The sequence below is a fragment of the Typha latifolia genome, chromosome 11, assembly GCF_019914945.1.
Source record: "Typha latifolia isolate L0001 chromosome 11, TyphaL0001v2, whole genome shotgun sequence".
Classification (NCBI taxonomy): domain Eukaryota; kingdom Viridiplantae; phylum Streptophyta; class Magnoliopsida; order Poales; family Typhaceae; genus Typha; species Typha latifolia.
The window spans coordinates 2,723,333-2,743,995 of record NC_133096.1 but is presented as its reverse complement, the minus strand read 5'-3'; the positions used below and the strand labels follow the sequence as shown (position 1 = coordinate 2,743,995).

Genomic DNA, 20,663 nt, shown 5'->3' with positions numbered 1-20,663 from the left:
AGTGGTCGAAAGCGTGGTGGATTGATGCGAACCGGATCAGATCGGATCACATCAAGGGGAGATTGAGCTCAATGGATTGAGTCTAGTTATTTAATTTGCTTATTTTGTTTAGTTAGAGCATTAGTAGGTTAGAATTTTATTTAATTAGTTAAATCCAACTTTGTGCAGTTTTGGAAAAATATTCGCATAATATTCTACAGACGTCAGAATAATATCAAACTAGTTGGATAAGATCGACAATTTACAGATCTACAACTTTGGTATTCACAAGATTCAAAATCTATATGCAGCGAAACAAAGGATTAATCCGAGAAAGATAAGGAATGCTAATTTAATTAGTTAGTTAGTTAGCTTTATCTTATTGTTTGAATTTCAAATAAATCGGATAATCCACATGTGGATCCAATCCGCTAAGAAGTTTTACTCCTATAAATAGGAGTGGACATGTATTGATAATAATCATTGAATCAATCAAAAGAAATCTGAATTTAGCTAGTTATTATTTTCATCCTTATCTTTTATCTAGCCGTTAGATCGCTTTATCTTTCTAGGAGTAGATCATAGCCGTAGAAACATCCCAACCTTTCAAACCCTAGCCACCTCCTACCTCCAGCAGCCACCCTACAATACGGCCATCCACCAGCACCCTTGGCCATCAGCCACCCTCCGACGATCGCCACAATGTCGGTTATTTGCCATTCTGCTCTCTCTGACCTATCTCCACTATTTTATTTTTATTTTTTTTATCCCGACCTCCGATTTAGGTGAAACTACAACCATTAGAATTCCAAACTCACAAGGCGACCTTCAATTTAGGTGAAACTAGAACCTTTACCTAAATTTTCATAATTTTCTTACGGCCAGATCAGTCCAGACCTGGTTCGTAACAGAATCTAAGAATGATTTTCCTTTTGTAGTAGTTTGAAAAATACTTCAAACAAGGGCAATTTGAAGCAAAAAATTGTTCAATTTTTTAATTGGCAGAAATAGGCCCACCATATATTAAATTGCAATTTTGGGTCCTAACAAATCCTAAAAAAACTGCCATGTCCTAAAAACATCATGCATCACCTATATAATTTATACGCATCGACGATGCAAAATATATGCTCTAATTTTTTAAAAAATACGTATTGAAATTTGAAAAAAAAAGTCACACATTACTTATGTAATTTATACACATCGCCTATAAAAATATGTATATACTAATTTAAAAAAAATGTTACATATCATTTATGTAATGAATACGCATCGCCTATACAAAATATACGATGTAATTTTCAACGATGTGTGCATCGAAATTTCAAAAAGAATACCACGCACAATTATATAATTTATATGCATCGATTATGTAAAAGGTATGCTCTAATTTTTAATAATATGCATATCGATATTAAAAGAGTAAATTAGGCTAAATCAATAAAAAAAGGACCTGAATTTGCAATTCGATAAATGGGAGGCCTATTTCTGCCAATTAGAAAACTAAAAAGCTTTTTACTACAAATTACTCCTTTAAATAGTATTGTACTTTGAGAATTTTTTTTAGTGCAGCAGTAGTTTCGAGCATTCTTTACCAGCTGTTTTGGGGAAGGGAAGGAATGCATTTCTTCGTTTCTCCATCCAAACATTACAAAGAAAAGAACTTTCAAAAAACTCTTATTTCATTTTCCCTTCTACCAACCAACACAACCTAACAAACAATTTCTTGTTTCTTTATATTTACTTCCAGATCCTGATTACATTATGAACCGGAGATCCATTTAGCTTGCAGCTTGTGGGGTTCCTAAACAATTTTTCCTTAGAACTCGGTTCTAGGAGTTATTCCTTTTCCACAAAAAGAATACTAATGTAGTTACATTGCGGCCTTATCATCATCAGTAATCGAGGATAATTCAATGATATATGTAACTTAACACTATTGTTAGCAACAACAATGCTACGGACTTGCCCCACTCCAAACTCCAGCCAGAGGATAAATTGTGAGCATCTATGGTATAAATTGCTCCCGTCTTGTCATCTTGGATTTTGATGCTTGAGGAACCTGTAACCAGCCAGAAAAAATAAGCAACTAAATAATGGCTATCTGGATAAAGTTTCTGTTATTTAGCAAAATAATATAGGATTTTTTTTTCATTTATACAGTTTATGCTGTATCAAAGAAATAGAAAGTCCCATCACTTTGATATACTGCATAAAAGATATATCATTTCTACTTGGCCACCTTTGGCAATGTAGCAAAGTGATGAGATGGATAATTGCTTAACATGGAAACAAATTCTGATGAAAACTCAACTATATAGGTAGCATATCTGCTACTTTAATAAAGAGAGCTCTAATCATCTCTGTTATGCTTCCAGATCTTGAATTCAGACTAAGTAACATTAGAGTCTGCACTGTTGAGTATATAAGACCAGTGATTTTAATATTATCAACTCTGAATTAACATGTACTGACAGCAATTATAAGGAAAATAACTCTGAAGGTTTTATCTATTTTTATCTATACTTTCATGTTACCAGTTAAAGACCTCTAAACTTTGGTCTAAGTTGACAAACATAGCCCCAGATATAATCAGGTTTATTATAGTTATAACATATAAGCTTGTGCATGGGGATAAGAAAAAACTATGAAGTTTCAGAAAATTATTTATATTAACGGTTGCATCGTGTCCATATCCAAAAGTGTTAGGAACTTCAAAAATCCACAAAGAGATGGTGTCAAGAAAATGAATTGACTTGTCCATATCCAAAAGTGTTAAGAATTTCAAAAATCCACAAAGAGATGAAGTGTGAGAAAATTAATTGACAGTAACAGGTAATATATTTTCAGCAACTCTCTGATGGCAGAAACAGTGTAGCAATTAAAAAATCTAAGCGAAAAATAAAGATTTTAAGCAAATTGTTGAGCTCTACAGTACCAGCTTTCAATAAATAATGTCTACAAGGAGTTTTACATGTGGACCACCACCGGAAAGAGATCTAGTTGAGGTAATTTTCTTGCACAGATTTGTTTGTGAAACAATAAAAGATCCAAACCTAAAATGGGTTTGGAGAGAGGAGAGAAAGAGAGGAGGAATTTGGTGAAGCATTTCTTGATGTCAATGAGAGGCAGAGCCCTATTTATACAAGATCACCATAAAAAAAGATAAATTAAAATGATATATATTCTAATAACTCTAATACCCTCTCAAACTCAAGGTGAATTATAAACCGAGAGTTTGCTAACTAAATGCTCAAAGTGTGGAAAGGGAAGAGACTTCGTGAAAAAATTGGCAATCTGCTCCTCAGTGCTGAGGCAATGGAGCGAAATGATGCCAGCTCGGTACTCCTGGTGAGTATAGTGAATATCGACTTCAATATTCTTCACCCTCTCATGAAAAATAGGATTTTCAGCTAACTTTTAGCACTTTCATTGTCGACATGAAGAGGGGTTGGAACATATAAGGAAACACCCATATCACTAACGAGACGACGAAGCCAAACAATCTCCTTAGTCGCCACACACATAGCACGATACTCTGACTCAGTACTAGAGAGAGACAACGCATTCTGGCTTCTTGCTATGCCAAAAATTAGAAAGTCTCCTAAGAAAATGCAGAAGCCAGTAGTAGACTTCCGATCATACTTGCTACAAGCATAATCTGTATCGAATAAGCTCGTAGAGCTAAGATAGAAGTCACTGATATGAGAAAAAGAGCGAGTGATGGTGTCATGTAGGTACTGAAGAATGCATATAAGAGCAGCATAATGGGCAGATTAAGGAGCCTGCATAAACTAAGCGACAAGACCAACTGCATTAGAGATATTAGGCCGGGTAACGGTTAGATAGATGAGTGCCCTGACAAGTTGACAATATCTGGTTGGGTCTGGAAGAAGCTCTGACTATTATCGAGCTGAAGCTTTACATGAAGCTCAACTGAGGTAGCAACAGGATGAGTATCAGTTATGGTGACACGACTAAGAATGTCAGTAATATACTTTTACTAAGACAGCAAAAAACCATGAGACGACTGGACAATTTGAAGACCAGTGATAATCATATCATCACTGTCTGTCTTAAACTGAAGAGGACCAATGTCTGTCTTAAACTGACGCTGAAGATGCTATTGTAGAGAGCGGATACTGCCGAGTCATCTCCGGTGATAATCATATCATCTACACATAAAAAAAGGATGACCCGACCCTGAGTAGAAGACCACAAAAACATAGATGGCTTAGAGGATCTCTTCCAATATTTGTAGACTGTAAAAACACTACGAAATTGATCAAACTAGGCACAATGGGCTTGCTTGAGTCCATAGATAGCTCGTCGCAGTCAACAAATGCGACCTGGAGGAAGAAGGAAACCAGGTGGAGGGTCCATGTATACCTCCTCGTCAAAAAGACCATGAAGAAACACATTCTTCACAACCATTTGATGTAAAGGCCATTAGCGACCAGAAGCAATATCAAGAAGAGTGCAGATAGAAGTCATCCGGGCAACTAGAGCAAAGGTCTCATAGTCTATCTCATATTCTTGAGTAAAACCCTAAGCAACTAGATGAACTTTGTACCTGCCAATGGATCGATCGGGTCGACACTTGACCTTGAAGATCCATTTGCAGCTGACAAACACAATGTCTAGTGGGCGAGGACAACATCCCAAGTACGATCTGCTGAAAAGCCTGAAGCTCTGCCACTCTAGAACCTGGACAACCTCACAATATGACCTTAGCTGAGTGGTGGAGTGGATGGCTGCAAGAAAGGTGTAAAACTGGGGAGAGTATGCAGCAGAAGACATGAGAAAGTCATACCAGTCAGGAGGGCAATGCTCATGCTTTGGATAACGACGACCAGGTGCAGGAGTTGCCACAGTAGAGGATGGGACTGTCAGAGGAATACTATTAGCAGAGGGAGGCTCAGTTGTAAAATGGGAATAGGACCTGCGAGTGTAGAAGTATAGGAGGGCCGGTACTCCTTTGGAAGAGCTGGAATCTCAGCGAGAGAGTAATCTGGAGTGGCAAATGGAATGATAGTAAAGGAATGTCTATGGGAAAATGAGCATCAGGCAAGTGGGGGGGGGGGGGTGATGGTGGGGCTGAGACAGGGACATCCGAGGGGACGAAAGATAGGATAGGTGTGGGGATATCCAGAAAGGATAAGTTTGAAGGAGCCAAAGCATCGGAGGTGAAGAAAGATATCTCTTTCAAAAAAGTGACATGGCGTAATATTCTAAGACGATGAGCATAAGTGTCATAACAATGATAGTCTTTATGCTCAGAACTATATCTTAGAAAGACATGCTTAGCTGTCCGAGGGGACAATTGGTTATATTCACCTGAAGGAAGAAGAACAAAACAAATGCACCCGAAAACACAAAGATGACCATACGAGGGTAAAGTACTATAGAGGCGATCGTATAGAGTCACACTATCAAGGACAGATGATAGGATAGAGAGCAATGAAAAGGGCCTTAGCCCAAGAAGAGCGAGGAATAGAGGCCTCAAGGAGGAGAGTCCGAGTGTTCTCAAGGAGATAGTGATGCTTTTGTTCAGCAACTCCATTCTAAGCAGGAGTATAAGGACATGACTACTGAGGTAGGGTGCCGACAGAAGCATGAATAGAATTAAACACAAATGAAAGATACTCACGAACACTATCAGATCGAAAGATCCTAATAGATTAGCCGAACTGAGTACGAACCATGAAAGAGAAATCACGGTAAATCTGACATACCTCAGAACACTAACGCATGAGGTAAACTCAAAAGTAACAAGAGAAATTATCAATAAAATAGACATAATAAAAAAACCAAGACCCGAAGAGAGCAAAGCAGGACCTCAAATATCAGAGTGCACAAGATGAAAAAGAGAATCAGAGATATTCTCACTAAGAGCAAAAGGAAAGACCCGGTGTTTTGCCAACCTGCAGCTAGTACAAGGATACAGATAGGAAAAACAACTATTGCCTAAACACTCAGATCGGGACAAGGCCTTGAGACGCTGACTCGATACATGACCTAAACGCCAATGCCATAGATCTGAAGTAGAGAAAGGAGTGATTAGACAAGCATTGGGATGAGGTGATGGAAGGTGAAGCTGATCCAAATAGTAAAGCCAATGAATTTGACTACCGATCCCAATTTTCTGGCCTATAGATGGGTTCTGCACAACACAAGAAATAGAAGAAAAAAGATATAATGTAACCAGAGTTAGAAAGTTGAATAATAGAAATAAGACTCATGGTTAGACTAGGAATAAGCCAGACATCAGATAAAGTAAGACGACTAGTAGGACCCATGGATGAGGTGATGCAACCAATGTGAGAGATAAGAGAATAGGTCCTATCAGCTGTGTGAACATGAGGAAGAGCGAGTGGGGTAGGTGTAAGGCTAGTAAAAATAGAGAAGTTACCAGTCATATGATGTGAGGCACTCGAATAAAAAATTTAGGTTTTATTCATACTAGAGGCAGTAGAGGTAGAAGTAGAGACGCCAATGAAGCTGAAAGCTCCATGGATGAGCTGCTAAATCTGATGGAGTTGCACACTTCTAAAAGTGGGATCAATGGAGTAAAGAGATGGATCGGTGCTTGCCCTAAGTTCAGCAGACGCAAGACACGAACATCAGCCTGAATTTCTTCCCTCAATCTAGCAATAAAGGTGGCTTTGAGTTGCCAGTCCATCCAAGGTGGTACACAACGACTAGACACCAATTTGAATTCTTCCTGGTAAGCCCTCACTGTTGTCTTCTGTACCGTCTTCGTCAATAAAACATCAAAATCCTCATACCTTGACGATCCAAACCGTTTGTAGATCAAATGGTAAAACTCTTCCCAAGTCGGTATTCCTCTATGCATCGTTGCCGTGCGATACCACCGTAATGCCGTGTCCTTCAAATAAAAAGATGCAAGGAGCACTTTTTGATCTTCTTTGGTGCTATGGAAGTTAGAAAATTGCTCGACGCGGTAAAGCCAATCCAGCAAGTCAACTCCTTTGAATTTGGAGAATTCCAACTAAGGATGGCCGTGCCTACCGGCACAGGCGTGTCGGTGGCGTACCAACGCATGGCATGAGGGGTGCCGCACGGCACTCCTTCTAATAGTTCCGCCGCTCGCCGTCGACTTTGTTGCTGATCATCGTCGCCGCTGCCATCGCCATCGGATGCCCTAGCCTGAGAGAGAAGAGACCAAGAGAGAATGAGAGTGAAACTGAGAGTGAAACTGAGAGTAAGAGAGAGATCGAGAGAGAGAGAGAGAGAGAGAGAGAGAGAGAGAGAGAGAGAGAAAGAGAGAGGGAGAGAGAGATCTCAGTTTCTCTCTCTCGGTCTCTTCTCCCTCGGGCTAGGGCACCCGATGGCGACGGCGACGGCGATCGGCACGGTCCGTGCTTGTGGCACAACCATCATTGATTCCAACCACACTGTTCGCCCGCGAATACCAGTACCATGGTTTGGATTGAAGCGAGCTCCTGCCCTAATCAGGGAAGGATGCTTTTCGAGCCATGCCATCTCTCTTTGGCTCCTCTCGCCGCAAGCCATAACGTTATCTTCTTCCTCTTCCCTCTCAATTCAGGGATCATCATCTTCTTCATTGACAAACCACGCTCGTTGGTGTGGCTCCACTTTCCTTAGTTTCGGTGTGGTTTTCCTCTGTGATCCTTGGTTAACCAATGGAACCATCATAGGGGTTTCGGGATTGGAAGAATTGGGTACTTCTAGTCCTCGATTTGACCCTTCTCGGATCGCCCGTAATAACCCAACATTTTGTTGTGCCATCGTTCGACTCAAGGTTCCGATAGTTTAGGCAAGGATAGTGGAGAAGGTTTGTCCCAATGCTTCAATGGACCTTGATAGCATTTCTATGTTCGGGTCGACAATGGTAGATGTAGAAGGAAATGCTATGTGCGCGTGGTCCTCTTGCCCTTTGTTGCTCGATGTAGGATTTGTAGAATTCCACCATCCCATGTGTGTGGATGTCTTCCCTTTTTCTTCTCTTCTTCTAGCCGCCATAGATCTAGTTGACGTCATTGTGGATGTGTGCTAAGGAAAGGTCGCTCTAATACCAACTTGTTATGATCGCTTTTAGTGGATATGATTTTCTATCCGATTTGATAATCTAAACATAATTCATCACGGAACATGCGAAGGTAACTGGGTTCGATCTAACCGTTAGATTATCTGAGATTTTAGTAGGTTGTTCCTCTATGAGTTAAAGAATCCAACGCAACTAGAATCACGACGATTGGATAAGTAGATCAAAAGTTACGAATAAAATATTGACCAAAGGTCAGGAAGTAACGAGATAGAAAGGAGGGGGGATGATTATGGGAGATGATTATGGGTATAGTGGATGAATTAGTGCTTGGAACTAAAGGAGGGGGGAGAAAAGAGGGAGAAGATGGCTCAAGCATAGATGAAAATCAATTCCAATATTCAATAATCAATAATCTAAAGAAGCTGCTTTGATAATTTGGACAGAAATTAGCACGAAATTCCAATATTCAATAATTAGATGAAAACCAATTCCAATATTCAATAATCAATAATCTAAAGAAGCTGCTTTGATAATTTGGACAGATTAACTAGGGTCAATCTAACCGTTGGATTGATATGATATTTGGATATTTTGTTCCTCTGCCAGTTAGGAATCTAACACAACAGGGATCATGACGATCAAATGAGTAGATCGAACAATACATATGAAATAGTGACCAAAGGTTAGAAGATAATGAGATGGACGTGTAATATGTGGTTACTGTTATGGAAGATGATTATGGTATAGTGGATGGATTAGTACTTGTAAGTAAATGAGGGGGGAGAAAGAAGCTTCTAGGTATGGCTGGTCGCTAGAGAGAGGAGGAGAAACGACGGAGGATTAACCTCGGCCGTAGACAAGAACTTGGGTTAGATACCAAGAGGAAGGAAGGAGGATGGAGAAGATGGCTCAAGCCTAGATAAAAGCCAACTCCAATAATCAAAAACCAATAGAGGATGCTCTTCTACATATATAGAGGCTAGCCAAACATCCAAAAACTCTAAACAAATCCTATTATAACTCAACTATAAACAAGTCCTATCATAACTCAACTTTCCCACTGTGCGTTCAAACGCACCCTAATCGCGTTTGAACGGCCAAAACGTATTCTTTGTATGTGCGGACGCGAGATCAAACGTTCGAACGGCCAAAATGCATCCTCTGTTTGTGCGAATGCAAATCAGGCATTTGAAAGGTGTCATCTGAATAGAATAATGATATGCGGTGTTATAAGACTACTCAGCCTATGGAATCAAAGGTCACAAGCGGTAGGCTTTGCAACTCCATGACAAAGGTATGACCATAAACTCGAACCTGAATTGCACTACATATATCGTCGGCTCTACGCGTGGTCCTCTTGCCCTTCGTTGCCTGATGATGGATTTACAAAAATCTGCTCTTCCATGCGCGTAGATGTTTCCCCTTCTTCTCTTCTTTGGGCCACCATAGATCTAGTAGTTGACATCCTTGCGGATGTGTAACAACAAAAGCTGGCTCTAATACCAACTTGTTACGGTCGTTTTTGGTGAAGATGAGTTTCTATCCAATTTGATAATCTGGACAGAAATTAGCACAAAAATTATATGTTGTTCCTCTATGAGTTATGATTACAATGCAACCGGAATCACGATGATCGGATGAGTAGATCGAAAGTTACATATGAAACAATTACCAAAAGTCAAGAGATAGCAGGATGGACGTGGAATATGTGGTTAGGATTATGGAGAATGATTATGGTACGGTGGATGGATTAGTACTTGGAACTAGAATAGGGAGGAGATGGGAACTTCTAGGTATGCCTGGTTGCTAGAGAGAGGAGGGAGAAGCGACGAAGCATTAATCTCGGCCATAGACGAGAACTTGGGTTGGATACCAAGGGGGAGGAAGGAGGAAGGAGAAGATGTCGGATGATGGCTTAAGCCTAGATGAAAACCAATTCCAATATTCAATGATCAATAATTCAAAGAGGTTGCTTTTCCACACATATAGGGGTTAGCCAAACATTCAAAAACCCTAAACAAATTTTATTACAACTTAACTTTCCTGTCGTGCATTCAAACGCACCCAATCGCATTCGAACGGCCAAAACATGTTATTTGTATGTGCGAATGCACAATCAATCATTCAAACAGCCAAAACGCATCTTCTGTATGTGCGAATGCGAATCAGGCATTCTAGCGACCGCATTCGAACACTATCCATTTGTGTTCGAACGCACCTGCCAGAAACTATTTTATTTTTCTAAAACATAAATAGAAATTGATACAAATTGAAGTGGTTTCATTATGCACCTAAATCAAAAACCACAACACCGAGACATAAAACACCATTGGAAGAGACGAAAATCTATCACCTTGAGGGAGATTCAAGATTTTCCCACTCAGGATTTTCGTCGAACATTTGGAGTGTGAAAATATTAATTTCAGTTCTCAATCAACAATTGTCTCTTCACTGTTTGGATGATCGGAAGCAAAGAGTGTAGCCTTCACTGAGCTTGAGTGAGAGATGTCAGGATGAGTAGTAGCACAGCCATTGGAGGACGCCTTCACTTATAGCAAATGGAGAGCTTGATAGTCGTTGAAAGTTGGCTACCAGTGGAGGTCACTGACAACTAGAGTGGAGTGAAGACAGAGCTCACCGGCAGCAGCAGCAAGCTTTTGGTCGAAACCAAGCTTGAGGAAGGTGACAAGTGAAGGAAGGAGCTCACAGGTGGCAGCTAAGAGATTGAGGGAAGCGATGAAGCTCAAACTTCCCCACTAATGGTTGCGCTCTTGACTGAAAAAGGGGAGTGATGACCTTCTCTTTGATGGGAGGCAGTTGAGAGAGCTCATCGGCGGCAGCAAAAAAATACTTGGTCAAAACCAAGCTCGAGGAAGGCGACCGGTGAGGAAAAGGAGCTGCCCCTCTAACAGCGATGCACTCGACTGGAAGGAAGGTGTGACAAACAGCGATGAAGTCCTCTAGTGGAAGAAAAAAAAATTTGATGCTCGCTTCGAACGGTGAAGCCCAAAGGCAGCTGAGAAAAAAACTTAGAGATCGGAGAGCACTAGTACCATGAAAAAATAAAAGATGCAAACCTAGAATGGGTTTGGAGAGGAGGGAAAGAGTGAAGAGGATTTTGGTGAAGTATTTCTTGATTTCAATGAAAGAGAGGGTTGAGCCCTATTTATACAAGATCACCATAAAATAAGATAAATTAAAATGATATATATTCTAATAACTCTAATAGTTTGCATCAAAACAGAACTGCAGTCAATATTTACTATTTTATTGTTTATGGACTTCATTTACAAGAAGTGAAGTAAAAGGAAAAAGTTCCTTCAGTCGGAGATGATAATGACTTCGTAGAATAGGGCCAATATTTACAAGAAAAGAGTTGATTCCAATAAAATAAAATAGAGTTAAATGCATTTTACCCCTACAGTTATGCATAAAATTACTTTACCCGTTATATAATTTTTTGTACTAATTCACTTCGTTTGATTTAAGTAAAATTGTTTGAGTTCCCATTCTAATTGACAAAGCCCTGCCTAAATTACCAAAATGCCCTTCTATATTTGTTAGACAAACTGATTAGGGGGTTTTGTTAATTTGTTATATTTGTTATAATGGGGTACTTTGGTAATCTAGGTAGGCTCTATTAGGACGAAAACTCTCTCAGTTTTACTTTAGCTATAAATATACAGAGTGAATTACTACAAAAAAACTTATCTAGGGAGTTGACATTTGTGGGCTGTAACCCTAAAATAAAACAGAAACAACGCTAGATCAAGTTATCCAAAAATGCAAATGATCAGTGGGCTGTAACATAAAACTAATGCAATCTTATGAGTTAATATTCGTAATTAAGATAACTCATGGAGTATAGTATATTGAGATGCTGTAACAAGTAAGTGCAAGATAACATTCAAAATAGTTAGTATGAGAAAATTGATGTCCAGTATATGACTTACAGTTGTATTCTGTCCACCCAATAACTTGATTTTCCAAGTCATACAGAACTAATTTGTTAGCAAGGACTAGATCTGCAAGATAAGATCAAGCATTACTATGAATTATCCAACAAAATGAAACATAAAATATATCTGAAATCGGTCAAGCGGATAACTAGAGTACAAAGTTTCTTCGTTGCATCATAAATTAGAATCAATTGATATTGTACAATTGAAAGCATGTTTTCCTTAAGACATTAGGCCCATTTTCTTTGAGATTAAAGAAGAAATATAGAGTAGTTATTCTAAATTCTTATTCTTAAAATTAGAATAGGGTGTTCTAATTAAGGTTCCCAATATAGGGATTGAGATTGGTAACAGTCGTCTGGAAAAATGATACGTATCGGCCATTCATATCAGATCAGATTATTTTTTAATTACATAAAATTCTAAATATTACTTAGAAATACAGAAATTTTTTTAAAAATTTAGAGAAAATGATAGAAAAATAAGAAAATAAAAATTACTCACATATGAAGCCTAAAAACTTTTAAAATGTATTAACTTACACAAAATTTAAAACTTTGATGAATACCGAGCTGATTTTCATAAATTTTTATGGTCTTCATCCTCATAATCACCATAAGTTTGTAAATAGTGAAGCCTAGGACCTGATGCTCATAAAAAGTGATTTCGTCATACTAATCATATTGTATGGATCTTATTGTATGATTTGTGTCTGAGGATAATAACCAACATATCGATCTTGTATCTGAGAATACCAAAGATACTGAGGATAATAACTAGCATATGGATCTTGTGATGGCTTGAAACAATAAATATTTGATATACCATAATCATAGGAAGTAACATTCTCATGACAATCTGCTCACTACTATAATCATCAATGTGTATAAGATTATGTATTAATTCTTCAAAAACCATTGACTCTTTCTATTGTGTAGATTATTTATCCTTCTTTTTACCAATTAGATGAGTCAACATCTATTTTCTAACTTCCAAGGACACTTAAGTGCAAGCTGCTACATTTTCTTGCCTTCCAACCAAATGTTTTTTCAAATAGTTGACACCACCACTCATTTCCTTTCCACACCAGTTGTATTTAATACGTCTTTTATCTAACCCAATAGTGTTGTAATATTGCCACCTAATATCGGTTTCATATGATTTATCTTTTGGAGCCATTAATATATTATAATTTTACTATAACTCTATAACTAAAAAACATAAATAAAAATCAAAATAAAATATAAAATAATTTAAAATTTATGAAAATAAAACTCTCAATTTTTTTCCTAATTTTTTTTTCTTTACTTCTTTTCACTTTCCAGTTTCCACCCCTCCCTCTGAGGTTCTCAGCAGCAATAGTAGGTGTTGCTGCTTCAGCAGCAGGTGCACAGCTGTAGCTGCGCAGAAACACCTCTGAAAAAAAAGGAACTAAAAATTGAAAAAAACTCACCCGAGCTCGCTAGAGGTTGAGGTCATCGGAGAACGTCGCCGATGCGAAAGAGAGAGAGAGAGAAAGAAAGAAAGAAAAAAGAGAAGGGAGAAAGAGAGGTAGGTGGGGTTAGGGGAACTAAAAATTGAAAAAACTCCCTCGAGTTAGATCCAGGTCGGATCCAACCTGTTCCCACCCATTTCAGCTGGGATAGGCTCGTTTCAGCCAAGATGCCGATCCCGATCTGTTTCAGCAATAGTTCCTAATTTCGGCCGATCCCAATCCGGGCCAAAACCAGCCGACCGGCTGGTTTTGGCCCTGCAACAGCAGGCTACTGTTGTAGGCGGCTTTCAGCTACTGCTGTTGACAGGGGAGAGAGAGGGAGAGAGAGGAAAAGAGGAAGAGAGTGAGGGAGAGAGAGGAAAAGAGGAAGAGAGTGAGGGAGAGAGGGATATCTTAGACTAACAATTAGAGGGATAAGAAAGAAGAGAGGAAGAGAGATTTTTACTTTTTAGGCTTTATATGAGTAATTATTATTTCTTATTTTCTTATAATTTTTTCTAAATTTTTAGAAATTTCTCAATATTTTTAAATAATATTTAGAATTTTATTTAATTAAAATAATCCCGATCGATACAAGCGGCTGATACGGCCATTATAGCCGATACAGCCCCTACTACACGTGCTCTGCACGTGCAGCCCCTCCCCTCTCCCTCTCCGGCACGCGACGAGGCGCAGAGAGAAATCGCACCTAATCCGGATCGGATTAGATCTGGATTTTTCTTAATCTATATATTAAAACCGTAATCCTCTCTCTCCCCTTAATCCCCTCAGCCCCTCCCCCTCCTCCTTCGTTTTCTTTTTTTTCTCACCGTCAGAATCGTGACGTGGATTCGGCCCGTCGGCGCATCGCCGGAGGAAATTGGGACCACCACACTCCTCCCCAACGAGCTCTCTCTTATCCCTCTAGTGGAATTCGGCTTCGTCGGCAAATCAGGCTGGCCGGCGGCTTTGGGTCGCATCGTCACCGGAAGCTTCGTGCTCCAAGCCCGATGTCGGTGATGTCTTCTAGGGAGCCCTCGTGACTCCAATCGACGTCTGCCTCGGCGTCGGCCATCGGTGGTGAGTTCTCCTCCACTTCATGAGGACGACGAAGAGAGAGAGAGAGTGAAAGAGAGAGGAAGAGGAGAGATTGAGGGTGGTCGTGAACTGCCGCCGGCGGGGGTCGCCGGCAATCACCCTCTCCCTCAGTTCTTCTCTTCTCGCGTCGGTCGCGAGAAAGGAGAGAAGGGGTTGGTTGGGCTCGGGTTTAACCCGAGCCAACCCCTTTTTCATTAAGTTCGGGTTCGGGTCGGGTTTCGATTTCAGATCCACAGACCCGACCCGAACCAGTTAATTTTGGATGGGTTGCGGGTTGGCCCGTAGCTCAATCCATTATTTTGGCTGGGCCAGCTTCTTTTTTTGAAATGGGCTGGGCCAGCAGTAGCCCAGCCCAATCCAATGGGTAAATTAAACCCATTTTAGTTCTTTAGTTTTTAAATTTTAAAAATATTGATATTATCCAAATTAAAAATTTTATTATTATTTATTATTTAAGGTGGTGATTTTTAGTACGTGAGCTAAAGATTTGATATTTCGATTGTCTTGCCTAGACTCAGGCGAGTGGGTTCACTCACATATTTATTTTATTATATTTCGTACCTTTGTCAGACCATGTAAATTCTGTGTGCAAATTATTTATTTCACCCTTATGTACAAAAATTTAATTGTTCTATGTTCTGTGTGCATTTAATCATTATACTCAAGTACATTACCATACTTTGTGCAAATATTAAATTTAGTGAAAAGAAAAATGAGACTAGTATTGGTACGTCTTAGATAAAAGTCTCGGTATAAATCGCTTGCGATTTTCCGTGGTGACTCCAGTCTATCTGAAAGTTCAGGGAAAAGTCCTAAATCGATCACTGCGGTGACTTTCTTAGGTGACTCTGGCGGGGTTAGGGAATAGTCCTAGGATGAATGAAAAATTTCCTAGGTGATTCTAACTTCTCTCAACGGTTAGTGAAAAAGACAGAGTGTATTGATCATATAGTGATACCATCTGATGACCTTAACCGGATCAGCTATGAAAAAAATTTCCAAGCGTCATCTCGAAGTGACTTCTAGTTGATGTGGATCCACAGGGTTTAAACCCAGTGAGACATATGACAATATAAATATTGAAAAGATGTTAATATGTTGAAACCGTGCAAGGTTACAAGTTGTGACTCTCTCTATTATTATCATTGTTATCATTTAAAGAGCATGCCTATTGCATATTGTTATGAATATTGTTGCTTTTAGTTTAATTTTATTCGGCATTAATATGATTTAAAATTTATTTGGTTTTCGAGTGGATTCCACTCAATGAGATATAGTTGTTGGCTCATGGATTCTTTTTTTTTTTATTTATTTATCTATCTCAGGTAATAGTCAGCGGAGCGACTAAGCGAGATGTACCCGTACTCCACCTCCACTTAGGATTCACCTATTTACTTTTTCGCTCTTTTGGATTTTATGTTTTAGATTAGAAGATTTATTTATTTTGTTAGACTCAAAAATAATAATATTATTTTATGTTCATTGAAATTAGTATGAAATTTAATAAAGCAATTTTTTATTTTATTTATTTATTTGCCATCGTACTCGTAGAAAGTATTAATAAAGCTTCATATATCTCAAGCATATTGAGATGCATGGCCGGTCATGATTCCTATTTCGGGTCGTGACAATATTTGAGTAAAAAAGGAGATTAGCAGATAGTTAAGAGAAATGAAATATATGAGAAAATTGAGCAGGTACTTTTCGTTTGTAGAATAAAATAGGTGTGGTAGGAGTGGAGAATTTTTGAAATAACTTAAATCAAATCAAGAATAAAATTATAATTGAGCTTGTATGTAGTATAAAACTTAATTTGGATTAACAGTGCTTCTAATATAAAGAATGGATAATTTGATGTTTGGTTTTTAATCTAGAGTACTGTTCCACTGTTCCTTAATCTAGGATAGGAGAAAAATATTCATGAAGCAAACAGGAAGGGCTAAGATCAAAGTATTAAACCATATTTTAGTCAAGTATTAAAGATGGAAATGATAATAAGATATATATGTGTATATGATAACTAGCATTAGCTACTTGAACTCTTGTATTATCCTTTTATGGGTCATCTTTAGCATGAGAATCTCTGATAACATCCAATCATCCTTCTATGAGAGTAAGAACTAAGAACTACTTTTAGTCACACAAGCCAACTAAAGAACTAGCGAGACAACTAAATAATTTACCGTCTTGAATGATCATGTTTATCAGAATTAAAACTGGGTAGAAATAAGACAAGTAAAACAACTAAACAGTCAGCCAGCCTACAAATGAGCAGAGCTAAGATATGCAGTTTAGGCATAGTTGGACAATAAGAGTAAATATATCATATCGAAGGCATCAATTTTAATCTGTCAAGCTATACAGTGACAACCAAATTATTAGATCAGATTTTATCAACCTCTATGTCATGGGGCATATGGCATACGATAACATCCTTTTGTAATAAAATTTCTAATTATTGGTCAGTATCTTCGGTAGTGTAGTGAATCAATAACCCTAGTAAGCCTCAGAAGAGGTACATGATCTGTGACAATTCTGCATCTCCGCATCTCCTCTCCATCTTTTCTTTTTCCCAATTGCTTCACATATCTTCTCTTTTGATTTTTCTTTCATCTAATAGATTCATCAGAGCATAAGACCAGTATTATGTTGCAGTCTAGAACAATAAATCCTTCTCCTCAAAAAGTTCAACTTGTGAACTCCTCATCACTGTCGAATGTTTTGAGCAAGCTACTAAACAAGCTTGTTTTGGCTAGTAGCTTTATGTAACCTCAATTGGTTCTCCACTTCTCTCATCACGTCATCCTTGATGGGAGTTTGATTTGTGGCTGAAGTTAGATTTAAACAACAGAAATTCGACTATTGACTGAAAAAAAGGTGACAACTAAAGACTATATACTTGTATCCAGATAATTATATTACACTAAATAATTCAGACATGAAGAGAGTTCAGAGTACAGAAGACTTCATAAGTTGCATACCTCCCAAAAGAACAACATCTTTCCCATCCTTAGATTGAATTCCTCCATTTTGAAAGCCAACACAGTACACATTACCCTAGTAAAGATAGCAAACATTGATATATCTCACACAGCTCACAAATATGACAAATAGAAGATAAAAGAATGAGTGTTTGAAGTAAGATCCAGTGAACTCTCTCAAATATCACAAACATATTAAGAATGGATTATGAAATTACATCTAGAAAAAGCCGTAATTTCCTTCTTTCCATTACATATTGCAAAGATTAAGATTAGCATAAATTCAATCTCAGATGACTATATTTTGGAAGAAAAACTAGTTTCTAAAAGCACATGATTCAAAAATACAGAAGGTGTAAAGAAAAGCTAGTGAATTAGGATATTATAATTAATAGAGTTTAAAACAAGGTTCCAAAAATCAGTTTCAGGATCACGATCGGCCGTCAAAAAAACGATACGTATCGACTGTATAAGCCACTCATATCGGATCAAACTATTTCTTAATTACGTAAAATTTTAAATATTATTTAAAAATGCAGAAATTCTTTTAAAAATTTAGAAAAAATGACAAGAAAATAAGAAAATAAAGATTAAATATGAAGCCTAAAATCTTAAAAAATAATACCTCACCCTCTCTCTCTTCCTCCCTCTTTCTCTTCCTGCTGTAGCAGAAATCTGCTGCTGCAGTTGCCGCAGCAGAAATCTGCTAGTGCAGCAGCAGGAAAAGAGAAAGAGAGAGAGAGAGAGGAGGGAAAGAACTGGGGTGTCTGACCCTCCCAGCTCGTTTTGGGTTGGGATCAGCCATAAATGACTCTTGTATCAGCCGATAACCCAGCCAAAACTGGAATCCATGGCTTAAAATAAATCAAAACCTATAAGTTGCAAGGTGTTTGTTTACATATCCTTGAAAAAGAAAGCAGTTAACTTAGACTTTTAGTGCCGCATCTCTGATAATAATGATAGGATGCTATTTAGCATGAATATAAAGATGAAAACCCGTAGGCCTACATTATTTAGCGGTAAATTACTCTCTTGTCATGTAAGATCTCAAAGAGATGACCACCAGAAATTTAAATCTAAATCAAGAATTCGAAAAAACAAGTCAGTTAAAAGGAAAATGTGTTTAAAGGATTGGAACTTATGGCAAAACTAATATAGCTCTTTATACAGAATACATGATTCGGGATAATGTCTAACATTACTGTATTCTAAAAGAGAATGTGAAACATAATTTCCTTAAGATCCATCTTAGCAAGTACCATGTTCTTATTGGGAGATATACAGCGGATACTTAAGTTCAAGGAGATATATGCTACATGAATAAATAAACTTAGCTAGTAAAAACTTCATAAGAAAAACAAGAGATGAATTTAGGTCATAAGAAATTAAGATTAATGTCATTCTATCAAAAATCAGAAATAAGAATGTACTCACAACAAGGTTCCAAATATTAGTACCGGGATTGAGATCCACTGTCCAGAAAAAAGATACGTATCGGCCGGCCATATTGGTCGTATAGGCCGTCTGTATCAGATCGGACTATTTTAATTAAATAAAATTCTAAATATTATTTAAAAATATTGAGAAATTTCTAAAATTTAGAAAAAATTATAAGAAAATAATAATTACTTATATATAAAACCTAAAAATCAAATTTCCTCTCTCTCTCTCTCTCTCTCTCTCCTTTGTTGTAGACCTGTTGCAGCTGCTTGCTGTAGCAAGAGCAGCTACAGGTTGCTGCAGCCACCTGCTGCCTCCTGCTGCAGCCCTGTAGCAGGCCTGTCCAGCCCTGTAGCAGGCCTGTCCAGCAACATCTGTCCATGCAATACTTGGGTGCCAAGGTGTATTGTCACAGAAACTGTGTCAGCATGTACCATGCAAGTTTTGGCCTAACCAGTCTCCACCAATACACCCTAGTGCTAGGACAAGTAAATCTATATGTGGAAGACTTTAATTACCTCATTCTGGAAAAGATAATCATGTGGATATACGTTCAATGAAAGTGAGTTCTCAAAATGAAAGATGACTTCTGGAAAACCATCATCTACACTGCAATGAAATGTGCAGAAAAAACAATAGTAAGAAACAAATTCTAAATTTGACCTTAGTTTAATATAAACAGCATTACCACATGAAAGGTTGTACAATTTCTTGATCAAATGTAATCTTTAATTCCAATACTTTCACAGCAGAAATCTCTATTATCTATTAGCCTTATTAACTATATCAGAACACATGGTTGTACGCAACACTGGTAAGAAAGAAGCTAAGGATACTAAATCCCAGAATTCACCTGCTCATGCTCTATTCTTCTTGCATAAAAGGTCCTCAATCTATCTGACTACAATGTTGGTTGTGCAAGGGATTATAAGTCTAGACATCAATAAGATACAAGTTAAACTACCAAAGTCTGTGAAGCGGGACAAACATGCAAATACCATAAATTAATAGAAATCAGCATAAAGAACAGCTGTGTATATGCCTGATGTTCAAGCTCACAGGATTGTTCTCAGCAGTCAAAAACTGGTCTATTGTGAATGAGTATTTTCTCTAAAAGACCTCAGCTTGGTCAAGGTGTCTATGTCCAAAAGATCCAAGGCTTGACCTTATGCTAACATAAGAAAGGGTAATCATGTCTTGTGCACGTGGGAGTACTACCAAATATATATCACTATGATACTTAGCAATAAAAGCCAAAGTTGCATTGTATAATTCACACACAGCAATAGATGGAACAAGCAAGATACCAAGTGTAAATCTAATGTTTCACAAGTCCAAAGTTTAAGTTAAAATTTAGGGAAAGAAAAAGAAAATTATCAAGATAACTATAAAGTTTTATAAGTAGACTTTATAGGCATGCTCAATGATAGGTAATTAGTTAAGCTATCAGGTAACGGCCATCAATATATATCATTTCTTTAACACATTATCTCACATGCAGAATGTGTATCCCGCTCATGGACAAATGATAGTTATGAGAATGCATGGCCACCCTATATTGTACCATAATAGATAATACAAAATAGATATTAAATAGAGCTATATGAGTTTTCAACCCATGACCCCTAGAAAAGGTGGTTTTGGTACCTAGTTAGATAACTAGTTAACCTAAAAGTTTTAAGCAATTAGATAACAAAACA

General features: G+C 37.9%; 1 protein-coding gene across 1 annotated transcript in view; it reads right to left on the bottom strand.

The window, feature by feature from the left end:
* Positions 1 to 1,691: 1,691 nt before the first annotated feature.
* LOC140797972 (aspartic proteinase 36-like) overlaps positions 1,692 to 20,663 on the bottom strand; it is a 34,606-nt gene continuing 15,634 nt past the window's right edge. The window contains exons 7-10 of the mRNA XM_073151688.1: positions 19,482 to 19,572; positions 17,524 to 17,599; positions 11,965 to 12,036; positions 1,692 to 2,041 (exon numbers count right to left, since the gene is read on the bottom strand). Coding sequence (XP_073007789.1) covers positions 1,893 to 2,041; positions 11,965 to 12,036; positions 17,524 to 17,599; positions 19,482 to 19,572 — 388 coding nt within the window. The 3' untranslated portion in view covers positions 1,692 to 1,892. The remainder of the gene's footprint in view (positions 2,042 to 11,964; positions 12,037 to 17,523; positions 17,600 to 19,481; positions 19,573 to 20,663) is intronic.